The sequence below is a fragment of the Boleophthalmus pectinirostris genome, unplaced genomic scaffold, assembly GCF_026225935.1.
Source record: "Boleophthalmus pectinirostris isolate CB_2022bp ecotype Guang Dong unplaced genomic scaffold, ASM2622593v1 HiC_scaffold_20, whole genome shotgun sequence".
Classification (NCBI taxonomy): domain Eukaryota; kingdom Metazoa; phylum Chordata; class Actinopteri; order Gobiiformes; family Gobiidae; genus Boleophthalmus; species Boleophthalmus pectinirostris.
The window spans coordinates 12339521-12352928 of NW_026571153.1; the positions used below are offsets into that span (position 1 = coordinate 12339521).

The window sequence follows — 13408 nt, forward strand, 5'->3', positions numbered from 1 at the left end:
ATGTATGTATGTATGTATGTATGTATGTATGTATGTATGTATGTATGTATGTATGTATGTATGTATGTATGTATGTATCGTATGTATGTATGTATGTATGTATGTATGTATGTATGTATGTATGTATGTATGTATGTATGTATGTATGTATGTATGTATGTATGTATGTATGTATGTATGTATGTATGTATGTATGTATGTATGTATGTATGTATGTATGTATGTATGTATGTATGTATGTATGTATGTATGTATGTATGTATGTATCAGGGATGTCACAATATCCAAATCTCGCGGTACGATATTATCACGATATGCATCTCACGATATTTATTGCGATATTTTGGAGAGGCTGATATAATTGTAGATAGGAAACTTTTTTGCTTTTAAAATACCTTGACAAGATTTTGTGAATTATTTCTGTCATAAACTGAAGATGTCTATAAGCTCCTGTTAATATAAAACAATGAATTTAAACAAAGGAACTTGTTATTCTATATATTGTGACAGTCCATGATATTATTGAGAGACTTTTGATGATACGATAACACAACATATCAGTCATTGTTACGTCCTTAATATATATCCTTTTACAATAATCTATGAGATACAAGATTACATTTTGGTATTCAAGATTAAAGCCCCACCATGTAACTTTTGATGTTTTCATTTAACTGAAAAAAGGTCTGTTACCTTACCTTGAGTGGGCTTGCCCCTCCACAAACTCTTACTGCTTGAAAATGTTGTCACTTTATTACACAATACAGCATAAAACTTATCTATCTGCAGCTTTTTAGGTGGTTAATTGCAAGTTTTATTTCCAGTGATTCAAGAAGGTGATGTACCACCTCCAGAAAGTTACACAATGTTGCTTTAAATTTTTGTCAGATTCCAAAATTTTCAAAACTATCTCAAATTCCTAAATGTTATTTATTAGTGTTATTATTTTTGTTTGTTTATTTATTTCATTCATAAAGTATAAAAGGACATCAACAGTGCCACAACATCAAACATACAAGAAATGAATGAAAAGGAGAAGAAAAAATGAGTTAATTTATGTTCTCTGCCCCCTTTTTCAGACAGAACATCAACACCGATAGTTACTTTAAAACATTTCAAATCAGTACATTTCAGTTCAGGCACAATTATTAATCAACTGCAAACAGAAATCTTCACTATTATGCACAACAACTTGGCACTGAATTGTATGTGTTTTTCTAAATGCCATCATTGTGTTAGTTTCTTTTATATCTTTGTCAAGACTATTTGAAGTTAACTCCTTTCAGATGTTAAAATTCTGTACATTTAACTTCCTTTCCGGCACAAAAATGACATGCAGCCATCCTCTATGAAGTTGAAGTGTCACTCATGCCCAAATCAAGACAAGAGTACCTAGAAAAGTTTTTTGATGAAATTCATTGTAGCCTGAAATGGAACTTTTGTACTCGGGAGATGCCTGCACGCTCCCCTATCAGAGCAGATGACTGTCTCCAATGGGAAATCTCAACTCAACTTCTATTATTCCATCTCTACGTCCTCATTTTCTGTCGTACAACTTTAAACTTTTTTCCAAAACGGACTCCATGCTGTGCCTATGCAGCTTGCACAGATAACAAGTGAAAATTGAGAGACTGAGATGGTCTGATCAGGCACTATTATTACTTGTCTATCTTGTGTATTCTTTAAGGACATGCATAGCTTTAAAGCGCGTGGGTGGCTCATGATAATAAATGCCTTTGTTTGTGCTATTTCCACATATTTGCAAGGCGATCCGCTCTATAACTGTGAACCAGAAACTCAATATTCTCTCGCCAGGTTCATATAAGTGTTTTTTGTCGAACTGTACTTCAGGGAGACGCTGGATCTATCAAATAACAGCGCACAGTATGTAACCATGTTATTTGATCTGTGGTCCTCTCTCCCTCGGCATAATGTAATATCTGAGCGTAATGTTTTGCCAGCCTACGTGTTCGTGTTAGCGCGTCAGGTAGCTTGTTCTTCACTGATGAGTTTGAGTATTTCTTACAAAATGGAGATGTAAGTTAGTACAGATTTTTTTGTTTGTTTGTATAGCTTTGCTCTGTTGCTCTGCTGCCTACATAGTGTACGAGCCAAAATAGTCCTGTGCTGTAACGCTACGCTTGTACGGGTCAGGACTACACCGTGAAATTGACTATGTCTTGCAGTGTATACTCATATATCCGTGTATCATTCATTTTTCAAAATAAAACCAAAAATAAGAAAATGAAAAAACAACACTTTTCTTCATTATTTATATCCAAAACCAAAATGAAAAAACAGATAACAATTTGATTTTGCGGTTTTTATTTTGTGACTTAAACTGCTATGCCGGACTTTTGTGTCGTATATGGACTGAACCAGGACTAACCCAGGTCTGAACCAGGACTGAACCAGGACTGAACCAGGTCTAAACCGGTCTCAGTCCTGGTCTGGTCCCGGTCTGGTCCTGGTCTCAGTTCTGATCACTCGACAGTCTACACGGGCGCTGGTTCAGTCCTGGTTTAGTCCTGGTTCAGTCCTGGTTTAGTCCTGGTTCAGTCCTGGTTTAGTCCTGGTTCAGTCTGTATGTGGCACAAAAGTCCGGCATCACAGTTTAAGTCACGAAACTGGGAAACGGCCGTTATCTGTTTTTTCCATTATTCATTTAAAAACAAAATCGAAAACTGAAAAAATTAATCGTTAACGTTTTTTTTTTTTCATTTTGGTTTTGAAGACAAATAATGAAGAAAACTTTTTTTTTTTTCTTATTTTTGGTTTTATTTTGAAAAACGAATGAATGAATGATACACCTTTTCTCAAAGGCAGTATTATGAAGTAACTGAATAGTAACTTTGAGTACCTGTATTCCAGTACATTTTGGGGTATTTGGAATAAAATTGGTTTTCTTAAATCAAAGCAGTACATTTCGGTATTTGAATGTAATATGTAATTTAGGCTTCAAACTGCACAAACTCAAAGAAAAATAGAAAACTCTGTGTGATTTTTCCATCTCCAGTTAGCGTTAGGAAATGCTTTAAAAACAGCAAAACAAACATAAAGCTTTTTTAAATCTTATGTTGCGTTTTTACACTAATATTTAAATGCAACTTGATGTTAAAGTATTCACAATAAAGTACTCTAATTGAGAAAAAGAAATCAATTTTAGTGCAGGTATTCAGTATTCTGTAAGTACTGTAAATACATTTTCAAGTATTCTTCCTATTACTGCACATTTATGGTGCATTTTTGTGCCCACATGTGAAAGAGTTATTTGCAATAGTAAGAAAAAAAGTGTTTAGAGATTTTACACCTAGTCCAGTTAAGAACCACTGCATGCCAAATCTGGTTTTATTGGTCATATATTTATTTAATGCCATAGAGCGTTATTAGATTTTTTTTTTAAACGTACAGCTTCATAACAGATGAACTTCTTGATGCATAGAGCTGCATGCTTCATATCATATTCCATGTGCGAACCGCATGCTGCCCAAATGTGTTTGTGTGTTTTTTACAAGTAGTTTGGTGAAATATTTTGCCAGATTTATTTGTTGAAAAGGCGAACAGGCTGTTGATCACCGTCTGCTTTTGTAAGTTTGTAGCACGGACAAATTGTTTCAGACAGCGTTTTTGATATTAAGACTTTGATACTAAGGAATAGACTCGATATGCAATACTGATACTGATTCTCATTCATTCATTTTTCATTTATTTATTTGTTAGAGCCAAAATTCAAAAACAATGACAAAAATAGTGATATGTGCATGAACATATTTTGGACCTGGTGCTCAAAAGGAGTAGGATGAAGTTTAAAAAACTTATTCTGATACAACAATGATATAAAAGACACTCTTTGCGTCATTTTCACTTTTAATCACAGTATTTTCTTTTATATTACTATATCAGTTTATAGCTATGCAATCCAGGTCGGCTCCATTGTGGCCGTATATTAGTCAAAGTGGTATTTTATTGTTACTTGTTCTGATACAGGTCACGGTCATTCTAAAGCTATTCAGGAAATGCTCATTCATGTCCTGTGAATGTGGCTTTTTAGTGAAAATACCTGCTCAAATAATTATCTAGTCTTCCTATCTTCTATCTGTCTATCTTGCGTTTTTAAACAATATTATATTCATATATTTATACTAACGATAATATCCAGAGTGACCCCAGTGTCACTGTGCATGCTGTCTGCCTCTTGTCTGTACAAACTGACTTGTGCTACTCTGCTGTGAATGTGTTTGAACTACAGTTTAACAGTTTCCCCTAACAAGCGCCCAGCCTGCTCCACTCAACAAAAGACTGGGCTATCAATAAAGAGTCAGACGACCAAACGCTCTCTATAACCACAAACACAACACATCGAGCTCATTTACTCGCCCTGAACACTGCGGACCACTCTTCTCTTTCTTTTTCAAAAGCTAAGCACAAAAGAACTTTATTTTTTTACTTCCAAGGTGATTCACAGCTCCTGCCTTCACTCTAAATGTCCCAAGTCCACGCTGCTGCTTATGAGCCCAGTTTAATTGTGCGTAGTGGCTAAAGGTCATAGCCCGCTGTGGTGCGTCCTGCCTAAAATGGCCTCCAGGGGACACTGTTTCAGATGGATAAACAGCCCTCACAGTCTCTGCCCCCGGCGCACTCACCTTTCATACTCTCTGCACTTTTGTTTGTTTTTTTCTTTTGGCGGTTGGTTGTCCTGTAGGAAGTGAAAACTAAAAGTAGTGTACTGTTTTTTATAAAGGCCCAAGAAGAATCGTTTTACAATAGATCAACACTCGGACGTTAGTTGTGGTATTTTACAAAGCGCAAGTGAATCCAATACACTTTGATTATTTTTTTATATTTGCTAAACAGAACCATTACCCGAGCACTCTGCATCGGATTGTTTTGTTAAAACAGTCAAAACACATTTTTCCATTTAGCTTCACTAAACTCCAACACACATTAGTAATAAACAGTAGATAATTAGATAAATACAACATTAATAGATTGTTTTTTTAAGGTGCTCTATGCAACTTTTCAGGTAGGAGTCTGCCATCTCCTTGTTTCCATGATGTTTTTGCTTTGCCTGGACATACATTACAATTTTCCATCTTACATTAACTTAAAGGTGTGTTTTTTTTCTTTTACAGACCAGCGAAACCTTTTTTACTTTTTTTATTTTATTGTATTGTAACTTGGCCTGGCAGAGTTGTCCGCTTGATAGAATGCCATACTGTGGAACAATCCAGTGAACAAGTTGGTGGTGTTCCCTGCACCAGAAGTTACATAGTGCATCTTTAAATATTTAAAGGAGACAAGCAGGTCACACACCCACCAGAAAAGTTATGTAGTGCTCCCATAGAGTCCATAGCACTATAATAAAATCTGGAGGATGAATCCAAGATGGCGCCATAGTGTTTTTAATGGCCTGTTCAATGGGCCCAAAAAATTTTCACTTTTGCTTTTACTTCCTCAATAGGAGCGAGCGCCTCCTGCCTGTTTGACGTCTGTAACGTGCACAGTGTGGAGCATTTAACCAGTCAGAACAAGAACTACTAGAACCCTTTACAAAGCTGACTTTTAGGGGCTTTGAGGATTTAAAATTTTTAAAAAGACTGCGGTGTGAAAATAGAATAGAATCCCTACAAAATCTGACCTTTGTGAAAGTTGTTGATGCCCTGCCACTTGAACACGGCCAGTTTGAATTCCCAAAAAATGCATTGTGCTTCTGTGGGAGAATTTTTTCTGGGCCCAAGCTCCCGGGAGCTGCAGTAGCAATGGAGTGGCCACTAGACGGTCTCAACCTCAGACAGAGGGGGAATGCCTTATCCAGTTTTTATTCTAGATCCATGATAAAGTCTATATGTAAATGGACATAGGCTAGGTTCAGACTGCAGGGCTTAACGCTCAATTTGGATTTTCTTTGTGAAATCAGATGTTTTTGTGAGGTCGTTCACATTTCCAATTAAATGCAACTTGTATGTGATCTCCAGTGTGAACATTAAACGGCCCAGAAGTGTCCCACATGCGCACTGGAGACACTATGACGTCAACCGCAGCGAGCGTGCTCTGTGTTTACGGAAGTTGTCCAAACATGGACGTGAGCATTGAACACCTGGTGATTTTAAAGTTCCTCTCGTACCGGAGCCAGAACATGAACAACTTACTTGTTTTAAGGAGGAGATTGAGAAGGAGGAGGTTTTTGGCCGTGGTGTTTTGTGGGACAGCGGCAGCGACGTCCGTTGAAAGGAACGTGTGGATGTGGAGACGGAGCCAAGAGTGGTGAGTGGTGATGTGCTTCACTTCAGTGACATGGAGTTCATTAACAATTTTCACCTACTTCAGCGCAGAATAGTGACATTTGTGGCTTGTTGATAATGTGTAGGTCAGATGAATGCGCTTTGTCCGTTCAGACTGAAGTCGCATGTCAAAAGATCAGATATGTATTGGTTTTAGGAGCACATATTGAAGTGGTCTGGGTCGCATTTGAAAAAATCGGATCTGTGTCGTTCAGACTGTGATTAAAAGATCAGATACAGGTCACATAGGGGCCAAAAAATCAGATTTGGGTCACTTCAGGCGGCAGTCTGAACGTTCACATAGATAACCCACTAGCCACCGCGTTCCAAATAGGAAGTGACCATGGGGGCACCTCTGGCTTTATCGACTTTACTTTGAAAAATGATCACCCCTCTCTCTGTACCTGCTACGAGTCTTGTCATTCTGATCTTAAAATGTTCAGATCAACTCACCTGGTGATTTTAAAATTGCTATTTTGTCTGTAAATAAATTCCTATCCTTAATATGGAACTCACCTCCAAATTTACTCTAACTGCAAACCTCGTGAGCTGCACTGGACTGGCGCTGAACTCTACGGGTGATGCCACACTCTTTTATCTTTTAGTCCATTTCTTTACACGGTATATGTGTGCACCATTAAGAAAAAAAAAGTCCAGTTGAATACCTTTCAAATCTTAAACAGTATTATAAATAATGTGTGATGTAGTAAAGAATAGTCATATATAGCATTTCTCTACCTATGTTTTTATATACCTCCCATTGAACATGTAGTATTTCTCACGGCCGAGTGACTGATGGGCCTGCGCTGGTACGCACCGCCTCACTCACTTCCATTTCACTTGGCAAAAAGCCGCAGATGAATTCACCTGTCAGGATCCCCCCGCTCCCTCAGAGCACCATGTTTATTCAGAGTGGACGAGTGATGCGTTTTGCCTCCCATGAATTAAAACAGGCAGTGTATCTGTCCGACTACAACTCCGCATTTGTGATCGATGCTTTATGGCTTCACTACAGCAAGTCACGAAAGATACCACGCACTGAATTGTAAAAAAACACATAGGACTCAGGACCTAGAGCAGTAATAGTAAACTGGATGTTTCTGAATTATTATTAAAAGGCTCCTATTGCACTATTTTCTGATCTATGTGTCTTATAAAATGTTGTTTCCTCATCAAAAAAAACATACCTAGAGTTGTGTTTTGTTTATTTTACACATGTTTAACACACAAACCCTGAATATTTAAGCTGTAAAGACTCCACCTTGTGATGTCATGTGGTAATAGACAGACAAATAATAAAGGATTACACAAACGTGCGGATGAAACAACAAATGAAATACAGTTCCAGGTATGTTTTCTGAGGAGCTAACAACATTATAACATGGCTTAAATCTCCACGTATTTGAGCAAAATGTGTCTTGCCCCAGCACAGTTATATTGTGTAAGCTGCTCTTGAGGTCAAAATAAATAAGCTGTATAATGTCAGCGTCTAAAGCTTTTTATTGCCCGAGAATCAGGAAATAAAACTCTAGAAAGAGGTAATATGAACATTTGAAGAACAGAATGACAAGGCTCGTAGCAGCAGTTATAGAGAGAGGCATGACAATTTTTCAGTGTTGATTTTTTAAGTCGATGGAACCAGAAGTGCCCCCATGGTCACTTTCTATTTATATACAGACTCTATGGGTGCACTATGTAACTTTTCTGGAGGGTGTGTGACCTGCTAGTCTCCTTAAAAGATTTAAAGGCGCACCATGTAACTTCTGGTGCAGGGGACATCACCCAGGGTTCCCGCTTTTTTCACTGACAAAATTTAAAAACTTTTTCACGACTTTTCCTTGACTTTACGGCACCTATATGTGTAAAATTGGTCATATTTGTAGGGCTAAATATGAAATGTTAACCCTTTCCACTCACCTTATGGTTTGGTATTACAGTTTTTTAACATTCAAAATACTGTCAGTCTCCTCTAAACAAAAGGCGCGTACATTTGTAAATAATCATAATAACTAGGGGTGTAACGATATCCAAGTCTCACGATACAATATTGTCACAGTATGAACCTCACGGCACGATATTTATTACAATATCTTGGGAAAGCTCACGATATGGTAGGGAGGCTCACAATTAGGAATGTAACAATATCCAAATCTCTTGGTACGATATTTTCACGAAATAAATCTCACGGTACAATATTTATTGTGATATTTTCCTTACTTTTTCCTTTTAAAATGCCATGACAAGATTTAATCCAAAGAACTAAGACTTAAAAGTGCTTAGAACTGTTATTTCTTCTTGTAGTCTGCACTGAAATGGAGCAAAGGATCATGGTCTATGTAGTTCCCTCTGTCTTTTTTTTTTTTTTGCTATTGCTGCACCATAACTCTTAATTTAAGCAAAGAGACTTGTAATTGAATATATTGTGATGGTCCACGATATTATTGTGTGAACTTTGACGATACGATATCACGATATTTCAGTTATTGTTACATCCCTAATAATAACTTAATGATAACTTAACAGAACGCTGTAGTTGCGTGAAAGAAAGTGAAAGCGATGAAAAGTCCTTATAAACTCATTGCAGTGAATATTTAGGATGCTGGAAAGCGTACTCAATCTGTTTTGAATAGCACAATGCAAAATAAAAACTTTTTAAAGAACATAAGATACGTTGGTGTTTTAATCCTACACCATGGCCTTTTGTCTCCTCTGTACCTTCTCCATATTCACAAATATGTAATGTCATTTTCAACAAAGAATAATATACTACACATCTTCTGAAAAAGTTCAAGAGTGTATGAATGCCTGCTACTTTTTGTATGAATTAGTAGTTTTAATGTCGACCTTTTCTGACAACCCGACCACATAATGCACTTTTCATGAGCCCGTGCCAGGGAGGGTCATGGGGCGTTCGAGTGTAGATGGAAGATGGTGTGTGCTTCCTGAATCTATAGGTACTTCTCTGCAGCTGTAAACACTTGTGGAGGAGGTTACGTGTTGGATTTGATAAAGTATTTAAAAGCGTGGAAAGGGTTTGTGCATATATGGAGAGGCTGTGGAGAGGCGCCGTGCTGCACTTTTGATGATCTTGCACGCCTTTTAAGCCAGTTAAAGTACTTATGACAGGTTTTCAGGTTTTTCTAATGATTACTTGGTTTGGTGAGACCGTAACTGTGCTAAATATTTGTAATAGTGTTAAATCTAGTAAGTAGTAGTATGTGGGAAAAGTTGAAAAGGAAAAAAATACAGGAACTAGCGGTGAGTTCTAAATCCCATCTAAAATTCTGGGGCAATTTACGCACATGGAAGGCATTTTTCTGACAGAATAAACATGGATTATATGTAGATTCTTATGTACAGACCTCTATTTATTTCATACTTTTGGTCAGCTGACTTAAACACACTTTGGTGCTGTCTTCCTTCTTGGAGCAGAGTAGCACAGAGGTCTGTACTTAGTAGAGATGTAACAATAGCCGAAATATCATGATATCGTATCGTCAAAACTCTCACAATAATATCATGGACAGTCCCAGTATAACAAATTCCAAGGTTTTTCACTTAAAAGTCTTAAAAAAAAGGGAACTGCATAGACCACAATCCTCTATTTAATTTACTACATAATAAAATAACAGTTTTTAAGCACTTGGAATATGACAGTAATGATTCACACTGAAGACTGATCAAGAAAAAAAGAAAAAATAGCATATGTGCAGTTCTGTGAACCTCTCGAGAATATCGCAGTAAATATCGTACCGTGAGATGCGTATCGTGATAATATCGTACCGTGAGATTTGGATATCGTTACATCCCTAGTACTTGTCAAACTCAAATTCACAGAGGCCAAAATTAAAAACTGGGACTAAGTCGTGGGCCAAACTAAATATTTATTGAAATATTTCAACAGTTTTGCTTAAACATTGAATCCAGAACAAGCATAACATAAAATAATAACAAAATTTGAAATAAATAATGTCTCTATAGCCTGTCTGTACCCGGCGGGCCAGCTCTAATACATATTTGATATGATCTCGAGGGCCAGATATAATTATATTGCAGGCCAAATCTGGACCCCGGGCCTGAGTCTGACATGTCTGATCTAAAGTATAATCGGTACAGAAGACCTAATGAACCTATGCGGACGATTAAACATGTAATTCTTAGGGATGTAACGATATCCAAATCTCATAGCACGATATTATCACGATATGCATCTCACGGTACGATATTTATTGAAATATTTTGAAGAGGCTAATATAATTGTAGAATGGACAGTTTTTTGCTTTTAAAATACATTGACAAGGTTTTGTTGTGAATTATTTCCATCATAATCCCAAGAAATCGAGTAAAAAACATATTTCTTCATGTTGTCTGCACTGAAATGAATCATGGGATATGTATTTCCCTATATTTATAAGCTGTTGCGTCTAAAAAAAACATGCATTTAAGCAAAGGAACTTGTGATTCGATATTTGTGAAAGCCCATGGTATTATTGTGAGACTTTTGACGATTCAATATCACAATATATTGGTTATTGTTACATGCCTAGTTATTCTGGCACACTTTGGCCCTCATTAATATTTTGTTTGTAGGTAACAGGTATGGAATTACCTCTATATAGAGAGTATGTCATATTTGCTGTAAAATAAAACTATTGACTTCACCAAAATACAGAAAAAGAAAAAAAATCTCAAGGGTGCATTGTGTAATTTCTTGTGAAGAGGTTACACAGGAGAAACGTTATTGCTTTTCCAAAATGTTACACAATATGGAATTAAATGAAACAGAAAATGCACACCAAAGTTCTTGTAGAGGTGCAAATGCAGGGAACAGCAAAATAAAAGTGGAAAAACTCTTAGAACACTCAGATGGCTGAAGTCCAAAATCTTTTTTTTATTATTTTTTTATGTTTAGATAATGTTTTGGCAAAAAAAAAGCCTTCGTCAGTTTTTTTTTTTTTTTTGCCTTGGACCATAGTACATGGAATTAAACATACTGTATCTGTCTCCAGTGACACATGCAGGTGGGGTTGACCAGGCCAAGTTACAGGTCAGATCTGTGGAGAGGTGGCCACACTTACAGTTAGAATGCATTTTTGATAGATAAAAACATCTGTTATTTAATAAACACAAGAGCAATACATTTAAAGCCAAACCTGAGGAACATTCAAGGCAAAGCAATAGCATCTCCATGGCAACAAAAAGTGACATAGTTCACCTTTAAATATAATAATGTTAACCGAGTGAAATGAATAGGCTAACCGGTGATACACGCTTTATCTGCTGCCAGTGGGTCATGTTTCTGGATGAGATTTGGCTTGATCCAAAGTGATTAAACCCTGGTCTCTTGTGTGCAGACTCTGCTGGGAGGAGGGCGGCGCATGGATCTGAGCACGTTCGGGAACACGCTTTGGGACACCCTGACGAGAGGAGACAGTGTGAAGGTGAGAGCCAGCCACCCACGTCCTCTCCGCGCGCCCCTTCTCTTACAAATTGGCCATTTTTTACCGGTTTAATTTCCACGGAATGACATGACCGGGGATATATTTGGAAGAACTACAGGCCCAATTCAGACTGTGTCGTGTGGAGATGGTGAATGTCGAGACCTCGGGCATTTTTTATCCTTATCTTTCTAATGACTGTTGTTTGAAAATGCAGTCTCTCTGAGGAGTTTAATTCACTGCTCGGACTCGAAGTTGCCATTGTCTTGTAAGAATGGTTGTCAAGTCATTAATGGTATCGATCACTGTCTAGGCCATTGTGTCGTCCCATAGGTTGGAGAACACTGCATTGCTCTTTAAAGCCATTACAAAGTTTTTGACCCTCTTAGGCTTTTGTAGTTTGTCTTTTCTTCTTTGGACCTTGGTCAGGGTAAACTTAAATGCTAGGCTGTTTAAGTGGTTTAAATCCAACTTTTCTGGTGGAAGATCCTTTCACCTGGTTGTTTCCATGGAGATATACAGGATTTTTTGGACTATAAGTCGCTCCGGAGTATAAATTGCACCAGCCAAAAAATGCTTAATGAAGACGAAAAAAACTTTATAAGTCTAGGACTATAAGTTGCATATTTTGGGGGAAATGAATTTTATAAAATCAGAGACCAGGAACCGTCATTTCATCTTGATTGGCAAGTTATAGTAATAACAATAGAACAGAGAACAACAGGCTGTTAACGTCACATATGAACAGTTCTTCAGACTATAACTATAACATAAACAACAGAACAGAACAATTGACCAAACTCTCCATCTCACTCCAGATCACTAAATCCATTGAATTCTTTACTTTTACATTTTACATTTTACATTTAGATTCACATTTACATTTACATTTACATTTTACATTTTTACTTCTGAGCAACTCCGCAACCTCCGTAGGTAAACTTAGCGCCGCTTCCTCTTCTGTGTAGTTGTCATCAGACTCAGCTCAGTTCCGGTTAGAATTATTCCGGCCTTTCTGAATCCCAACAGGATGGTTTCGGTTGTCACTGAAGTTCAGGCTTTGTCGATCCATCCAGTGACTTCCAGGAAAGTTGCATGGCGCACCCTCCCAGTTGCCGTGAAGCTGTGTTCTCCATTCCCGCCTGTCGCCAGTCCCTCACGAGTTTCTCGCTCACTCCAACCTTTCTTTCTGCTGCTCGATTACTGTTTTCGGTTGCATATTTCACTTCTTGCAACAGGACAGTGACTCTTTCTGCAGGAGACATGCGCAGTAGAGTGCGAAGTGACAGTGGTACACGAGTAACAGGAGTAGCAGATACTGACACACAAGCCTAGAGCGCCCTCTCGTGGCTGTCAGTGTGAAAATTTTAATATAAGTCGCACCGGAGTATAAGTCGCAGGACCACCCAAACCATGAAAAAAAGTGTGACCTGTAGTCCGAAAAATACGGTAATTGCTTTGTCTGGAATATTCCACAGTATGGCATCAAACATATCAATATACTGTACTATATTAAAAAATATATATATTCCATAGATCTGACCAGTATAACTCTACAGAGGTATATATGTTTCATGCCATACTGTGGAACATTTCAGGCAAAGCAATAGCAAGACAATAAATTCACAGACTCTGCTTTGTAAAGTGGTAAAAATTTCTAAATGAATCAAACATTTTAAAACTTTTCCC

General features: G+C 37.4%; 1 protein-coding gene across 1 annotated transcript in view; it reads left to right on the forward strand.

Annotated features, from left to right (window-relative positions):
* Nucleotides 1-13408, forward strand: part of LOC110159334 (glucosidase 2 subunit beta-like) — a 384952-nt gene that overhangs the window by 100351 nt on the left and 271193 nt on the right. The window contains 1 exon segment of the mRNA XM_020923884.2: nt 11636-11722. Coding sequence (XP_020779543.2) covers nt 11636-11722 — 87 coding nt within the window.